The 18203-nt window shown below is 44.7% G+C and overlaps 1 protein-coding gene across 10 annotated transcripts in view; it reads left to right on the top strand.

The window, feature by feature from the left end:
- Positions 1-18203, top strand: part of SPTBN5 (spectrin beta, non-erythrocytic 5) — a 148415-nt gene that overhangs the window by 46648 nt on the left and 83564 nt on the right. For all 10 annotated transcript variants that reach the window (XM_039536865.1, XM_039536861.1, XM_039536863.1 and 7 more), the window contains 9 exons: positions 1507-1693; positions 2669-2869; positions 4355-4471; positions 5905-6068; positions 8618-8750; positions 11627-11772; positions 13568-13682; positions 16039-16149; positions 17290-17469. In XM_039536865.1, coding sequence (XP_039392799.1) covers positions 1507-1693; positions 2669-2869; positions 4355-4471; positions 5905-6068; positions 8618-8750; positions 11627-11772; positions 13568-13682; positions 16039-16149; positions 17290-17469 — 1354 coding nt within the window. The remainder of the gene's footprint in view (positions 1-1506; positions 1694-2668; positions 2870-4354; positions 4472-5904; positions 6069-8617; positions 8751-11626; positions 11773-13567; positions 13683-16038; positions 16150-17289; positions 17470-18203) is intronic.

The following is an 18203-nucleotide window of genomic DNA, read 5'->3' as shown; positions in this document are numbered from 1 at the left end:
TGGGAGGCCTTGTAGGGGGGAATTGTGCCCACCCTGCAGTTACTCTACAGTGTCTCCTGTCCTACAGGGCTGGTCCCACTCTCCACTCTGGCCCATTGGCTCTTGCCACAGCATGCAGGCAGAGTCCTTCCCCTGTGATGCCCTGTCCCCTTCGTGGCCCTGGGTTGTTAGTCTTTTTTTCTGGGTATGTGGGTTGGTTTGTTTGTTTTTAACCCTGTCATCAGACTCCCTGAGTTGGGGGCCCTTTGCAAGCCCACCAACTGCATACTGATTCATGTAGGATTGCCTGCAGGGGCGGCGACTTATATGGGCCTGTGGTGCCCATGCTACAGCAATATTCAGGGCCCGGGGGCCTGGCTCCACCAATGTTTGGGGCTGGGTCTCTCCCCGGCCCCGCCAGCTGCCCCCGCACACCTCCCCTGAGCGACCCTGCCTGTGCCCTGGGCAGCATATGGCTGCCACTTGCAGCTCTGCACTGTGCTCCGCTCTGCCAGCTCCCAGCATCCACTGCCATCGCAGAGTCCTAGTGTCCCCCTCCACTAGTGTCAAGGCAGGCTGCCCCTGCCCCTGCCCTTCCACCTCTGACCGACGGACCCTTCCCTTTTCTGGCGGGACCCTTCACCACCACAAGGGGCCGTCGCACCTGCAGTCATCACTCCTGCCCCATGCTGGGCAAGGGGCAACCCCATCCCACACCCCCAGTGAGGCTACAGTGAGGGGCAGCAGTAGGGGAGGAGGCGCATGCAGCACCCTCCAGCACCCACCACAGGGGAGGTGAGGGGGCTTCCTGGACCTGAGAGGGGCCCTAGGAGCATGTGCAGTAACAGTGGTGTAAGGTGAGCGTGCTGCCATGGAGGAGAGCGGGGTCCCTCCACCGGAGTTCACTGCTACCGGTGAGGAGAGAGCTGGGTGGAGTCCTCCTCTCTGGCCCCAGCCCCAGGGCAGCCTGCTTGCACCCCAAACTCCTCATCCCCAGCCCTGCCCCATCCCAGAGCCTGCATCCCCAGCCGGAGCTCTCACCCCACCCCTGCACCCCAACCCTCTGCCCCAGCCCTCATCCCCAGGCCTACCCCGCAGCCCTCACTCTTACTCCCCAACCCTCTGCCTGAGCCCCTCCTACACCCCAAAGCCCTCATCACCAGCACCACCCCAGAGCCCTCACATTTTTACATTATTTTAAAATATATATATTGGTTTACAGGGCAAGTGGGGAGGGGGTGGGACTTGGACCCGTTCTGGATACCACCAAAAATTACACAAACCTGCTGCCCCTGCCTGCCTGCTCTCCTTTGTAATGTGTACACTTACCGTATCACATAACTTACATACAGATATGTATGCCAAACGCAGCCCTACTGAGAAAGCATTCTGTATGTGTACAGTGCCAGCCAGGGGAATTTAATAGCATGGGAAAATGTCTGGCCTGTCACAGCCTGCATTGCAGGATCACAGGTGATTCCCACAGATGACTCTGGAGATAACTGCACTTTAACATCTGATCCTCAGGTTTGAGTCTTTGCAGGTGCCTCTTGATGAGAGGCACCAGCTGCTGCAGGCAACAGTGGATCTGTACCAGTTCTACCATTACTATGACATGGAGATGAATTGGATCAGTGAACGATTGCTCATTGCCAGCTCCACCAACTGTGGCAAGTCCTTGGATATGGCTCAAAGCCTGCTGCACAAACACAAGGTAACTCCTTTCTGTTACCCCTTCTATAGGTGTCATGGGAGCGAAGTGTATATCAGACAACCCTGCCCCCACATCTAGAAACCCACAGCTACCCATTTCCCTGTTACCACCCAGAATGCCATTACAAATGAGCCCACTAAGCAGAAGGAGACAACTGTTATTAAAGCTAAACTCTCCCTGGCATGCAGTCCCTGAACTAGATATTTGACACTGTCCCAGTTAAGTAATTCCAATAACTTGAGACATGCATATGATCCAGCCATATAATGGAGGATTTTCAGAGTGAACATGGAATTTCTGATGAAACTGAAGTATCTATCAATTCCTGCAGAAATCATTCTTCTCACAGGATTATGAGGAAGTCACTAGTTTTCCATTAAAAATTCTTAGACTGATGCATTACACACTAAATATAATGAATGATTTTGCTCTTGTCTGGGTGGAATACTTCTGCTATTCCTTGCTTGCATGTGTTTTAGCTATATAATTACTGTTCTCATCAGGGAGTTAGTGTCAGAGGGACATGAATGCACACTGCAGTCTACAGGACAACATAAAACAGATATTTAAACTTCACCCTAGTGCTATGACTGACATAAAAACTTTTGAAGACAGCAGTGTAACAGTGTAATGACAGTTTAACAGAGTAAGATTTCTGTGGAATTTGATTTGTGGTTTTTAGTTGTCTTTCACAGATATCTGTTAGCCCTGCTGCTTTCTAGCCTTAACAGACAGCATTATGTTGATGAGCTAGACTCCGATGTATATGTTCCTCTTCTATTGGCAACAGAAGGTTGCATTTTGGTAGGTTGCCCCAGAAGCAGCTCATCTTGAGGGAGCATCTAGATAGAGAACCACTGTGTCTTGCACACTATGTACACCCCTCTAATTTCCCACTTCTGACAGCTTTGCTCCACTTTCTTGCATACTGTCCTGCCCTCACTTACTCTTATCTCCCTACCTGCCACTCCCTAGGAATTACAAGCAGAAGTGAATGCCCACAAACAGCAAGTTCAGAGGGTGTTGGAGACTGGAAAGACTATGATTGGGTGCAAGCACTCTTCATTTCAGAGAATAAAGGAGAAATGCCAGGAGCTCAGCAACAGCTGGGTGGAGCTGGAGAAGGCATGTGAAGAGAGGTTGAAGCAGCTGCAGCATTCTGTTGGCTTCCAGCAGGTACGGGTTACAGCGAAGTGACACTTGCTTTTTTTTTCAGGCTAAGTGGAGAACAAAGTGATTTACACAAAAAGCAAATCTGTTTTAAGATCTCAGACCATTAGGGCTGAAATTCCTTTCCTCCACATAAAGCCAGAGCAATGTGGATGGTGGGCACTGGGCAGTGTTAGGGAGGTGGGTCAGGATGCAGCGCTGTAGTAATGTCTCCTATCAGAAATTTGGTATTCTAGTCTCCTGGAGAACCTGCTACAGCCTTGCTCCACCACTCGCTTGGTGAGGTAGGACAACTGGATCCATATCATTGCAGATCTTCTGGTTCCTACCTGGTCTGCTCCTGTTTCACCATCATCTCTGCCCTCCTCTCCAGTCTGTGGGCCTTATCCCAAACCCTCTGAAATCACTGGAGGGAATTCCTTTGACTTCAATGGGATTTGGATCAAGTCCTATATATAACAGATCCCCTTAGTGGTGCACATGGAGTATACATATTCCCCTTACTAGCCACTTGGATTGGCAGTATCCACACACAGCCCCAAGTTGGGGCTTAAGTGGGGCAGAGGGCCTTAAACTGCGCTCCATACCAGAGTAAATTTCACCGTAACAAAATAGGGGCCAAAGTTTCAAAGGCAAGTGTTTAAAATGAGCCTGTTAAAAATTGCACCTGAATACTCTTCTGGCTGATCCAGATTTTCTGTCATAAATGGGTAATTAGCAGGACAGTAACCCAGTTTGCATATACATTTTTTACACAAAGGTATATGCACAAAGTTTGCTGGTGCACCTCAAGCACTTGCCATTGATAATTTGGCTACATCTGTTTCTCATTTTCCCCACCTGTGAAAGAGGTATGACACTTTGCCTTCATGGTAGAGGTGTTATGAGGCCCTATAGTATTTATAAAGTACTTTGATCTCCTAGGAAAAGGGGAGTATATAAGTGCAAAGTTGGTGTTATAGAGTGCCAGGCACTAACAGTGAAAAGCTCAAGTGAAAACATCAAATATTGGATACTGATCTGAAGGGAAAGAGCTGGGGCACCCAAAATTAATTCTAGGGGTTTAATACCCTAAAAGAGGCCTTTCTTAAAATGAGATCCACCAATTCTGGCCTTGTCCTTCTGCATAATATTTGATACAACAGCGTGTCTAAGATCGTGCTAGTATATTGCAGGCCGTAACAATAAAACCTGTTCCTGTAGCTTAACTTGCTATCTGAAAGAGCATCTTCTCGGGTAAGGGGGCTGAAAGCTAACCTTTGTGCCCCTGCACCTATTACTGAGCACCAATGGTGCTCACACTGGTCTGAGAACCCTGCAGCCTAGAATATGTGGAAGCAGTGAAGATTGTGATATTGTCCAGAACTGAATTTCTTAAGATTGACCCCAGAGGAACAGTTGATTTTATAGTGCAATCTGCAGCTAGAATGTATCAGATTGAAGGAGAGACATTAACATTATGAAAGAAATAACTTTTTTTTTAATTGGTAGTTTTTACTGAATACCTCAGACCTGGAGACTTGGGTATCAGAAAAGCTTCCATTTGTGACCAGCAAAGACTATGGCAAAGATGAGGCTGCAACTCTGAAACTCCTCAAGAAACACAAGGTAACTGAGCGTTATTGCCCAGGTAATTATTCTTGAGGACTGTAGCATGGACTGTTCAGAGACTACAGTGGTCCCTCCTAGTCAGTCAGGGGAGCCTGCTTGGGATGAACTGTAGGAAAGATCCTGACTTAGAGAGTTTGGAGATTGAGTGTCTGTCTTTGGAGAAGTCTGGCTCTTATAGATAAAGCAATGGTTTAATGGCAACATTTTCTTGGTCTTTGTGTGTCATTCCTTGGAATAGCAGAGTCTGGGAGTGCCACAGAGGTAGTGAACAGGCTCTGGGAGTAAAAGAAATGTCTCACGTTGTTTAACGCCATTAACTCTGACTGATTAAAGAGCGGTGATGCAGGCTGCTGAAGACTTCTCACTCTGTCTCAACTGAAAGTATGTTCAGGATGTTGAGGGCAAGGGCTATAAAGCAAGGGGCTGGGGGAATGCAGGGACCATCTGTTCTTTAACAGGGACATAAAGAACTTTTCACCCTCCAACCCAGTTCTGGGTGGTAGAAGTTTTAAAATGAATGAACATGTAGAATGACGTCTCTCACTCCAAAGGTAGCTGGGCCATTCATCCCATGCCATTTTACATACATTGAGCATGAAAAGGAACTTTTTCAGATTTATAGGTGGAAAAATATTTTCTCTGTGTACCTTTAGAAATCAGTTCATTTATTGTTTCTTTCCCTAAGTTCAGTGGTGGCCCAGCAGGTCGCAGGTTGCCCACTGCTGCCCTAGTTGGTTTTCCCAAAAGTTAGTGTCAGGGAAGGCTTCCTTCCTATGAAGTGCCTGCTTAAAGTCTCTGTGGTGGCAGCATGGTCTGTCAAATTGTCTGTGTGAAGTTTTGTAGTGCTCTGATCAACAAGTTTTGGACTGGAATGACTAGCTAGAGGATTGTTTTAATTATTTTCAGTTGCTTGAAACTGACATGTCTGCAATTCAGCACTGATTTGTCTGTGTGGATTCACACTAATCCCTGGATCAGTAGTGGAAGGACAAATCCAATGTGCTGTTGTATCTGGAAAGAGCTTGACTTGGAAAAGAAACAGAGAGATCTGGAGTCTCATTTCTGTGAGCCAAAGCACCAACTACATCCTGCTGTGCCGTGTTTAGTCACAAAGGGAGATAGGGATGCCCTACTTTGCTCCAGAGCTGAAAACAGAGATAGATTAGTCATTATTCTGGGACTATCCTTCCCTTTCCACCCATGTAGCAGGCCTCTCTCGTTGTGTTTATTTGCTTAGGCATTGTATTTTTTCTGAAAAAGTTAGTAAAAATATTAACTAAGAACTTTTGTGTCAGGGAAAGCCCATATCCTGCTTTGGAAATCTGGGCTTTCCCTTTTGGTGCCTCACTGGTTATGACTGAGGCTGCTTCCAAGGTTAATGAACTGTAGATCCTGGGTAAGTTACTCAGCTACTTTTTTCTTGCTATCAGGCATTGGAACACGAAATTGAGGTTTACGAGAATATGATGCTAGAGCTGGGTAAAACTGCCCAAACCCTTCCTCTCCCCGGCTCCATCCAGTTTGATGAGGTTGATGCCCCACAGGAACAAGTTCACTCTAAGCTCCGGGAGTTGCTGGAGCAGGCCACAGCAAGGTATGGGCTAGAAAAATAATTGTCTCTACTACCTCCCTCTTCTGGGTCCCTTAATGCATCCTGGGTTTGATTCAAAAGCCATTGCAGGCAATGGAGTCTTTCCATTGATCTCAGTGGGCTTTGGATCATGCCCCATATCTCTTCTTCTGTTTCATTGTGAGCTCTCCAGGAAATGGACTGTCTATATTTGTATCCTGTGCAGTACTGAGGTGCTACACAAATAATAATAAAAAGGAGCTTTGTACATTTGTTGCACCTAAGCTGTTCAATAAGATTTCTTTACTATTGAAGATGCTAATTCCTCCCATTTCCCCTTTTCTGTTCTTCATCCTCGGGCAAAGTGATTTTGAATGCTAGATTATCTCACATACTTACTCATCTGCCTGCTTGTTGGAGTCCAACTTCAGAGGTGGAACAAAGGAATTGTATTTCTGGAAGTGGTTCCTATTGTTTTCTTGGTGCGTTACCCAACTGGACAATGTAATGATAGAATTATACCTTCCCTGAAGTCTGAGGATTTGTTAATACAATATTAATCACTTCCCCCGTTTATGACTACATGCTCAAAACCAAGAGAGCTGGATAATGACTAAGATTTTTAGACTCTCCAAATTTAGCACTAGGAAGAAGCAAATCTATACCTGAATTGTTTAATTTATTGCCCCACAGAAATGTCATTCAGAGAGAGGCCAGAAAGTTCGTAAGATTAGTAATGAGACAAGCCTGGCTGAAAGTTGAAATTTACAGAGGCACAGGAAATTCTGATACTTCAACAATTGTTTTCAGCCTGTTTCCTCACAAAGAAGTTGAAACAGTGAAATTGTTCATGGAAAGAACAATATAATGGGGGCTAATTTAGCTACAATAAATCAGGAAAAAGATCTTGGAGTCATCATGGATAGTTCTCTGAAGACGTCCACACAGTGTGCAGAGGCGGTCAAGAAAGCAAACAGGATGTTAGGAATAGTTAAAAAGGGGATAGAGAGTAAGATGGAGGATATATTATAGCCCTTATATAAATCCATGGTATGCCCACATCTTGAATACTGCATACAGATGTGGTCTCCTCATCTCAAAAAAGATATACTGGCACTAGAAATGGTTCAGAGAAGGGCAACTAAAATGATTAGGGGTTTGGAATAGGTCCCATATGAGGAGAGATTAAAGAGGCTAGGACTTTTCAGCTTGGAAAAGAGGAGACTAAGGGGGGATATGATAGAGGTATATAAAATCATGAGTGATGTGGAGAAAGTTGATAAGGAAAAGTTATTTACTTATTCCCATAATACAAGAACTAGGGGCCACCAAATGAAATTAATGGGCAGCAGGTTTAAAACAAATAAAAGGAAGTTCTTCACACAGCGCACAGTCAATCTGTGGAATTCCTTGCCTGAGGAGGTTGGAAAGGCTAGGGCTATAACAGGGTTTAAAAGAGAACTAGATAAATGTATGGAGGTTAAGTCCATTAATGGCTATTAGCCAGGATGGGTAAGGACTGGTGTCCCTAGCCTCTGTTTGACAGAGGGTGGAGATGGATGGCAGGAGAGAGATCACTTGATCATTACCTGTTAGGTTCACTCCCTCTGGGGCACCTGGCATTGGCCACTGTCGGTAGACAGGATACTGGGCTGGATGGACCTTTGGTCTGACCCAGTACGGCTGTTCTTATGTTCTTAATGAAAAGTTCAGAAAAAAATTAATTCAGAAATGTCACAATATTTTGTTTTGGTGTGCTGGGCTGAATAGCAACGTTTTGTTTGGTCTCATTTTGACATTGAACTCTGTGAGCCTGAGTTGCTCTGGTGCCTCATCCATCCTTCTCCTCTTCACTGGCTGGACTATGTCTTCCGGGATGCACAGTTGTGATTCAACCAGAGGAGAGACAGCAATGAATCACTGGGAGATTTGTCTTCAGGAAGAACATCAAATATTGGGAGACTTGCAATAAAGTCCCAAGAGTTGGGGTAACACTGCCATTTTTCCTGAACATTTCCACGGTTCTGGTTGGCCAGGCACATTAACAGCTGGAAAGTTGGTATATTTTATCTCTACCTCATCCTCAAAAGATGTTTGACTGTACTACAAGAGACCTAAACAATCTGGCAATCTTTGCTCAGGAAAGTGCAGTGAATTGTGGGGATGTTGCTTGTTGGGCAACATTAGCAGAGCTACATAAGGTGGTTTTCCCAGCACTTGCCTCACTGAGCCTCACTCTATGTAGTGCGGGTTTCCTTCTCACTTTCGTAAGTATCGCATTTATCTGTAGAAATAAAAATGATCAGGAAAAAATGGAGGGAATTTTCCTGTGCTGTCACTGGTATCAAGACAGAGCAAAACTCAGATAGCCAGTGTTGGAGAATGGTAAAGAGGCTGACCAGGCTACAGGCTACCATCCTTCAGACTTGATTTCCAGTCTTTGGGGTTATTGTGAGCACTCTCAGATTGAACCTAGTTTTCTTTCTTGGAGAGAGCCCCTCATTCTCTTCCTTATTCTATGCATTGTGTAGATATTTATATTCTGCTTTCTCCCTGTTGCTCTCTCTAAACAGAGGGAAGAAGCTAGATGAGACTCTTGGTCTGCATGAGTATCTGAGGGAGTATGAGGATCTGCAGGACTGGATCAATCAGCAGAGGCAGGTGGCCAGCTCTGATGATTATGGCAGTGATTACGAACATGTCCTGGTGAGTTAATGGTACCAAACACAAGCAAAGTTTACCTGATTTCATACTGTAAAAATGTAAGATATGGAGTGTGACTGTGTATAAAGAAAAAAAAGTCTTCTGACCGCATGCCGCTAGTTGTCATCGCACACCCTGCATTTAAACCCATACAGGGTATCATTAAATAGTTATGACCCATACTCGATGGTGACCACACCCTGAAAGAAATCTTTCCCCAACCCCCTCTTCCGGCCTTCCAACGACCCTCAAAGTGGCACCAGACCCTGCCAGAACAGCAGATGCAAAACCTGCAGACATATTTCCACTGCTACAATGATCAACACCCCCCACAACACACCTTTTAAGACCCAGGGGTCCTATACATGCCTATCACAACATGGGGTATACTTCAGCCAGTGCACTATCCGACCCAATAACAGTTACGGAGGTGAATCCAGACAATCACTTTGCTTTCAGATAAATTCACGCACAAAAATGATAACAGACAAAAACACCACATTACCCGTGGGCAAACACTTCACAAAACAATCACTCCATATCTGACCTCTCAGTCCTCATCCTCAAAGGAAACCTGCACAACACTTTTAAAAAGACAAGCCTGAGAGCTTAAATTCATAACTTTGTTAAACATGAAAAATCAGACTGGCTACTAGAGACACTGGATTTATGGCTGATTATAACAATCTATAACCCACTGACCCGGCTTTGTCCTCCAACTTTAGAAGTGTTAACTGCCCACTTCACCTTGAATGGTCTCTTACAGCATGTTAACTCCTTATGCTAAACAATTTATTTCACCTTGTGTTTAGCTGTGACACTCTGAGTACCTTTCCCAGACCTAAATAAGAGCTCTTGTGTAAGCTTGAGAGCTTGTCTCTTTCACCAGCAGAAGTTGGTCCAATAAAATATATTACCTCATCTACTTTACTTCATAAAGTATGACATAATGAAAATCATGACAGCACTATGGGTGGGGGTAGAAGAGAGGAGGGGAATGAAGGTGATAAAATAAGGAATAATGCTGATCAAGAGAAAATGCAAATGAGCTATTAAAGGAAAATGTAACATTACTTAGAAAATAAAATAGTTTCATTGGCTGGAACAGGCTGGCAGGGTTGACTAATGTCCACCCTGTTAGCATACGAGCTGGCTGAAAAAGAGCTAAGTGAGTGATAACTTACTGTGGCAGCTGACTCCTGTTAAAAGAGGTTGGGAATAGCCCTCAGAGGAAGGGGAGAGTGAAATGAGCTAGGCTGCCGCCTGAGAAGATTTACATCAGATTTGTGAAGCAAGCCTGAGGGGAAGGCTTCATGTGGGAGGGTTTTCTGTATAACGTGAGACTTTGTTTTCTGAAACACTGGTATTTTGCATGGCTGATTAAGTTATATTCAATAGAGTTGACCTTGGTAGGAGTGGCCTTCATTCAGTGCCTAGCTGACAGAAGTCTGCATCACAGAAAACACCAACACAATTGGTACTATTATTGTTAGAGCATGGATTGAATAGACCATGGAGACTGAGCTATGTCCCATCCTAAGGGGGTTTGACTCACCATAACATACCTGTGCTGTACCCTGTTCAGAGAATAAAGAGTGGACTTTGGTCAATCCTGAATTTTATTGTAATGGAAAATTTTTCCAAGGGAAATAATTGAAGCAATAGCATTAAAGGCAGTTATAATTTAGTAACACTTAAGTGTGGAAGAGGTCTTGTGTAGGCCCTCTGCACAAGGGTGATGTTCACCATTAGGAGATTACTACTTTAGAGGATAGTCCTAACTGGTTTTGGGAGATAGACTAGATGACTCGGGTGGGATTTTCTAGCCCTGACAGTCAGTCCATGGTTATTTCATTTACATCATACTATTTCATAACATACAGTCCATTCCTTCCAAGGTTCTCAAAGTGCATCATGAAAAGTGCTGCATTTATCTGTAGAAATAAATGTATCCTTTTTTCTTGCTATCAGGCATTGGAACACGAAAGGTCCATCCAGCCCAGCAGTGAATGATTTTCAATTGGTGATGGGCCAGAATTGGAACTCTGGCTCCCACTCCTGCTACAAAAATTTTCAACAGGAGTTTTGAATTTGATTACAGGATTGGATCTGAGCACTATGACTTGGGTCTATCTCTGTAATGAGCCATACTGGAATACAGAGTCCTAGAATGCCTATGCTTTCGGAAATTCAGATTTGGATCCAATCCCAGCACTGAGCATTGTGGCTCAGGTCCACTCTATATGTTGATCACCAGATATTTAAAGTAGTGTCCATTTAGTAGATTTTGGTCACAAATATTAATGGGTAGACATCTAACTTCCAATCTTCATCTGCCATTGAAGTCTGTAGGAGCTGCTGAGTGCTCACCACTCTTGAAAATCAGACCACTCATTTAGGCCACTCATTTTATAGACCCGTTTTTTTAAAATCTTAGCTTGTGCAAAATTGTGTCCGCAAACAAGGAGGTTGGACTGAGGCGGACTGAAAAATCTAGCACTGAATATACGTTTGTATTCATACCTTATGTGTATGTTATTTAATAATATGAACTCAATTCAATTTTCATTGTATGTTTGATCAGGTGTCCAGTTATTTTTTATTTTGGGATGTTTCTACCATTTGCAACATGCTCTCTGCCTCTACCTGCATTGTAGAGCTAGCAGCATTCTTTCATTTTTCTAGCTAATCTATAGACCCTGTTGGTCTTTTGGAGCAAAATTATCTAGTCACATTCAAGCTTCATCTCCTTAAGATCACTTGCCAATTGCCTGCCATCAGGCTATATTCAGCAGGCAGCTGAGCAGATATCCACGTGGAACAGTAACTTCCCTTCCCAAACCAAATCTGATCCCTGTTTTTTCTTCCTCTTTCAAAAGCATCTTTGTGCCAAATATGATACGTTCCTGCACCAGATAGAAATGGCTGCCAAGAGAGTTGCAGCTTGCCAGCAGCTGGCAGAGAATTTGCTGGACCATGGTCATTCAGAATCCAGAGAGATCCGGCAGAAGCAGAAGAAGCTACGGTAAGAGACTAGCACTGGCTATTTCCTTTATTCTTCTTTCAGTTCCTACCTCGGGGAACCAAATGGGAAGAGATCCAGGAAAGTGGAAGACATGCCCACACAATTCATTAGTTAATAAATGTACGCCAGTGTGGACCGGAAAGGAGATGTGGCTTGTTCTGAAATGACGCCAGTGGCAACTTCATTGGCACAGGACAGCCAATATGCCTTGTTCTTAAAAAAAAAAATCATCATAGTATCAGCTTTCTGATTTGGCAGCTTGTGCAGTGGATCAGAGACCTTTAACAAGCAGTATCCCTGAGAGTCCCGTGTCATTTTAAAGGGAATCACATAACTGGGCTGCTAGGAGGTTAGTTGTGTCTTTATGATCAGGTTGGCATGGTCAGTGAATAGAGCACTCGACTGGTTCTCAGACCTAGGTTCTCTTCCCAGCTCTGCCACTGCCTGCTGGATGATCTGGGGCAAGTCATTCCCCCACTCTGTGCCTCAGTTTCCCCACCTTTAAAGTGGGGATCCTGAAGCTGATCTCCTTTGTAAAGCACTTTGAGACCTATTGAGAAAAGTGCTATAGAAGAGGTAGGTATAATTATTACTGTTCAAATTTGAATTTCTTGGAGGAAAAAAGTCATTGAAGGACAGACTGGACCAGCTGGATCAGATGAAAGCTGTGGCTGAATTGAGCTAAACTAGGCTGGTATTCCGCACAGGCACATCATTCTGCAGAATGTTAGCTCTCACTTAAAAAGAATGGAGCCCCTGAATTCTCAGTTACACTAAGGTCTCTTTACCCTGCCACCAAGGTGTAAGGGGGCCTCAGTATAAACGAGAATTCAGGACTATCTTGCTATTACTAGTGGTTGTGAAGACAATCTTCCAAACATGAATGGATCTAATGCAGCCTTTCAGAATCTGACAGAGTTAATATCATGGATTGGTGCGAGCTACCCCATTCATCTCAGTGCATGGTAACACTGAAGGCTAATAGGGACCATTTAAATGTCAGCGTTGTTCGCTATTTCTCTGCTGATTATTTGAAACATCAAGCTGCTCCAGGATTGTGGCTGGAGCTTAAGCAAAGTAACACCACTTTTTCCTCCTCTTTCTCACGCTCTATCTGTAGTCACACAGACAGATTTAGTTTTTCTAAGCATTCTAAAAAGTTAATGCTTTTCTGTTTGAGTGTGTTCATTCTTCAGGCATGCTCACAAGCCCTCCTTTTGTACATACTCTTCTGACTTTGTCATGCTTCTAATTTTACCTCTTAGGCTCTCCCTCTCCGGTTCTCTCATATTCATTCTCCTTTTGTGTACTATGATACACATGAGATGGGCCCTTTGCCTACCCCCAAACCAAAATCTAGTCCAGGAAGCAGAAATCTGAATCTCTTAGAAATTTAATAACACCTAAACCATTTGGCTTCAATCATCCTATTACACATTACAAATAAAATTTTAAAAGCCTGCTGTGGCATAAACTGCTCACAAAAATACAGTGAGACTGAGTGAGTGATTTACCCTTTATTTTTGTTGACTGCCTTTCTGCTGCCACCTCCTTTGAATTCTACTATGGCATGTATTGAATAGCCTACATTTGACTGTGACAGGAACTGCTGTAAGATTGACTCAGTGATGTGAAACACTGCCTGCCTGCCTGCAAGGGAATCGCTTCAGCCAGGCATGGTGGCTGGAGCCAGAGACTAAAAAGGGGTCTTTTTAAAATCTTTGCTCCTCCTATTCATCTTATTTGTCTCCATTTCACACCCTTGCATGGTCTGTCTCTCCATGGCCCTTTGCAGGAACTCCTGGGAAGAGTTGTTGGAGATGACCAGGTTACGAGGTGAGCGACTGAAGGATGCAGAGGCAATTCACAAGAGTTACCAAGACCTGACAGATGCCCTCACCCACATTGAGGTAAAAATCATGATGAAAAAACATAGGAGGTGGGTCTTTAATTTCTACCTAGTGCTGTAAGGGTCTCTAGGACACCCACCATTCCTACCTTTGGCTTATTGAGTTTCCTTACAGAAAAGACCCATACCTCACAAGCCACTCTGACCAGAAGTGCTGAAAAAGACTCCTATGGAATCCCCCAAAGACTGAACTTGATCTGCTGTCAGGAGTGGCTGCTGGAGCTGTATAAGTCATTAGACACCTGCTGAGCTGTGTGAGGAGCAAGAGGCTGAAGCTGGATTAAATTGCCTCATATTGCAGCACATGCTATCATGCTAATTCTAGTCCATCAAGCCAAAGTAAAAAGGCTTTATTGTTCACTGCCTCGTTGTGCTCCTCTTTACAGCACTGATTCTCTATAAATTAGTGAGAATATTTTCCAACAAAAAGGCATCTCCTGAAGTGTGAATCAGAGGAGGAAATCCAACATGGCTTCCAACGATCAAAGCAGTAGGATTCTGCTACTTTATGAGCTGGATTCTCCACTTACTCACACTGGCATAATTCCGTTGATTTAAATTGAGTTAGTCCTGATTTGAACTAGTGTGAGTGAGTGGAGAATCCATCTCCTTATCTCACTAGATACCACCTGGGATTCTGATAGACTGTGTATATGCGTGAATGTATTAATAGTTAATTTTGTGACAAAAGTGCTGAACTGAAAGCTCTGCAGGCCCAAACTCTTGATTTATCCATAGGTTAGAGTCAGCCCACGTAGAGGCAATGTTTCCCTCAGGCTGCCCTGCCAATGGACCTCAGTTGTAACCTGGATGTACTACACCTAAGCTTAGAATGGTCATTCCATAGTCATGACCATTCATTTTTGGCCTCTCTGCTGAGAGTGCTGCCAACAGGTGGCAGTTGTAATGATGGTTTGTAAGTTGTGAAGGCCTGTTGCCAAAGAAGTGGACTGAGACCCTAAACTAATTACCAGTGTCTCTTTTGAGTAGGTCATCAGGTGCCACTACAAGAACTATTCAAGGCTTACCCTTGCCACAAGCCTGGTCAGACTTGTATTTCTGTGGGCTGAGAAGTAGTCATGCATCATAGCACACAGTGCTACTTCTAGTCCATTAGCCTGGCCTAAAAGATATTGTAAGCCCCACTGCCTCATTGTGTTTATCTGTCTTTTCTAGAACATTACCACTTTACATGTTGAAAAGAATTATTTGCAACCAAATTCAAGGGCTTCTCCAAATTATTTGTTTTTTAAATCAAAAGGGTCAGTCCAGTGTAGATCTCAGCATACTTGATGAATTATCTGCTGCTCTGTGTGTCTCTGGATACCCCTTGTGTCAGCAGCTCATCTTCCTCACCTTCATGGGTCTTCAGTAGCCTGTGTATAGAGAGCCTTCAGCACTTCAGTACAGACCTCTACCATTTCAGCTAAAGTTACTCCATTAAGTGTAGCAGTAGTAGGCTATCATCCTTTAGTGGACTGACCACTAGAAGGAGCTGTAACACACACACACTGCCAAGGGGTTACACTCAGATTCCATATAATGTTGGGCCAGATTTTGCCAGCTTTACATTGAGTAATACCTTTGAACAGTCCCTGTGAGAAGTCCTTACTTGCAGACAGGGCTGGATTTACACCTTATGCGCCCCTAGGCACAGCATCTTCAGTGCTGCCCCGCCTACAGATGACCTTCATGTTTTCCATAATAAATTTAAACAAAACGAAATATAAACACGGCCTCCCCAGGAAGGCACGAGACCCTCCACCATGCACGGTGCTCCCAGCCCGAGCCAGGGCACAGCCCACCCGCCCCAGGCAAGGTGCAAGGGTGGGGGACTGTACCTCTCCCCAGGGCAAGCAGTTCCCCGGGTGTCTTCCATTCCTTCCGCAGCCTGGCATGGCAGCCGTGCTCCGGCTGTGCCCGTGCAAGTGAATGGGGCACCGGTCATGCCCTTCCCTCTCCCTCCGCGGCACAGGGCGGAGGCAGTGGGGCGGCTGAGATTGGGAAGAGCTGGGACACTGTCACACCTGCCCTGCCTGGCCACGACTCACAGTGGCCCCAGGCGGGTTGACTCAGACACTCACCCTGCTCCAGCCCCACACACTGGGTGGCCACCAACCCATGCCAGGAACCCGACCGCCCACAGGGGGGCTGTATGTATTAACTTTTTAACTTTTAACCCACTTTTAACTTTTAGGCACCCCTAGAACACTGGTACCCCTAATTGGAAATCCAGCCCTGCTTGCAGCGTAAGAAAGGTCCCCTGTAACATGAGTAAAACTCTCAGAAGTGGACCCTTAATGTTTGTGCCTTGAGGTGTTCATTAACAAAGCTCCCATTAACTCTTTCCTTGCTAGGAGAAGTCCAAGAGCATCCCTGATGACATTGCTAAGGACATGAGTGGCGTGCAGTCCCAGCTACGCAAACATGCAGCCCTTGAACATGAGCTCTTAGGGAATGAGCAGCAGGTGAGACCAGTCACTCACACTCTTTAATGTGCAGCCAACAGCCTGGATTCCAAGCCAGCTCCAGCAACACTTTCCCACAATTAACTTGTCTGTCAGAACCTGGAATGGTCTCCCTCAAAGCCTGCTCTTTCTTTTAATGTCTTTGAGTATCGGCAATAGGTATGAAGTGGGTGGTTTAAAACACTGAAAACAAGACAGGCTGTATAATTAGGGCTGACTCTGAAATGGGTCAGAGGGTTGGTTCCGATAACCACTTGAAATGGATGCTTATGCCAGGCTTATCCCTCCTATTAAAAGCATGCTTTTTCCATTGCTGTGCCCTGCAATGGATTCACCCGCTGGTTAGAGGGAGTTATGGGAGGTGGGAGCTCACTAGGATAGACTAGGAATTCTGACGGGTTTAGGCAGTTGGTGAGAGGAGGGCAAGTTGGGAATATGAGGCTGGGGCTTGTTATACAAACTTTTTAAAAGGCTCAGGTCACGAAAAGGGCTGTTATTCAGACAGAATCCTGTTTCGTCCAAAGAGACATGCTCGGCTCTGGCTGTAAGAAGGAAATTCATGAAGTTTGTCTCTTGGTAACCTAGTTTGATAAATGCAACATCAGAGTATTGACAATATGTTACACTGAAATGACTAAGGCAGCATACCACTGAAGGGGCAAGGGCCTGACATCTAGACCTTGGGCTATCCGTAAGGAATGGCACACTGGAATTAACCAAACCAGCTGCATGATGCCTTTAAAGAGAAATGAGGCAAGACAAATATCCATAAAGAACCTATCTGTGACTAATCTAAACAGCCCCTATCAAAACCAGGGTAGGGACATTTGTTCTCCTGGGATATCCATATCTGACACATCCCTGACATCTTTACAAATGGGACAGTGGAAAGAGGAGCTGTGACCTGAAATAGCTAATGAGACATTTGCACTGCTGTGATGAACCTCAGCAGACACTGGATGTCACTGTTACTCCATGTGACTGTAACTGGCACAGGAGAAAACTTTGTTCTGAAAGTGTAACTTGAATTCTGGTGCCTTGTGCAGTTGATATATGTCTTGTTATCATTTCTGTGATGCTAACTGGCCCTCCATGACCTTCCACTTCTTAACCTGCGTGATGACTTTCTCCCCTCTGCAGCTGCAGGAGCTGATCGATGCTGCAGATGGCGTGCTGGCCCGGTGCTCTGAGAGACAGGTGTCCGACCTGCAAGCGAAGCAGCAAGCAGTAGTGGAGAACTGGGAGTCCCTGAAGTCTAAAGTGGAACAGCGCAGGGAACATTTGGAACAGGCCTGCAAGCTTTACCAATTTCAAGCAGATGTGAGCACTCCTGCCTTCTGTATTCTGTCTGTTAATGAACAAAGAAATCTGACTTGATGTTATGTGAGCATGAGCATGTGTGTCTGGCACACAGGTTTATGTGACAGAATGTGAGTACAGACAGGTGTTTGTGCGTGCCATTTGCTAAGTGTATGAGAGCTCAGAGCTGTGAGTGTGTATTAGTAGATGGGGAAATATTGTGCCAGAGTGCAAGGGATGTTCATATACAGACATACATGAGAGTGTATGTTGTGTAAGGTAACTGGCAGAAGTTGACATCAATGTGCAGGTGGAAAAGGAGATAAACCTAATTTTTTCAGAGGGCGAGCACCTGCAAAATCCCACTGAAGTCAATGGTAATTGCTAATGCTCCACACCTCTGCAAACCAACACCTATCTGTCCATGTAAGCATGAGTGTTGATAAGGGAATGGACAAGTGGGTGATTCTGTGGGTGCCATCTGTATGTGCATGTATATAGAGGAATTGGTGGGTGACAATGGACCATTTCAACATTTTGTTTCTAATCGACAGTTTCAAAACAAAATGTCAATTGGAATCAACTTCAGAAGTATTTTTGTTTTGACCCAAACCATTTTATTTTTTTTCAGTTCTCTGTTTTAATGAGAAAAACCGAAAAATTCAGATATGGTTGCAAATCAACCAAATATTTGTGGGGATTTCTTTGGTTCAGCCACTGAACTGAAAGATCAATTATTTGCTCAGCTCTAGGAA

This window comes from Mauremys reevesii, linkage group 4, assembly GCF_016161935.1.
Source record: "Mauremys reevesii isolate NIE-2019 linkage group 4, ASM1616193v1, whole genome shotgun sequence".
NCBI classification, from domain to species: Eukaryota; Metazoa; Chordata; order Testudines; family Geoemydidae; genus Mauremys; species Mauremys reevesii.
The sequence above is the reverse complement of the archived record's forward strand: the minus strand, read 5'-3'. Positions and strand labels throughout refer to the sequence as shown.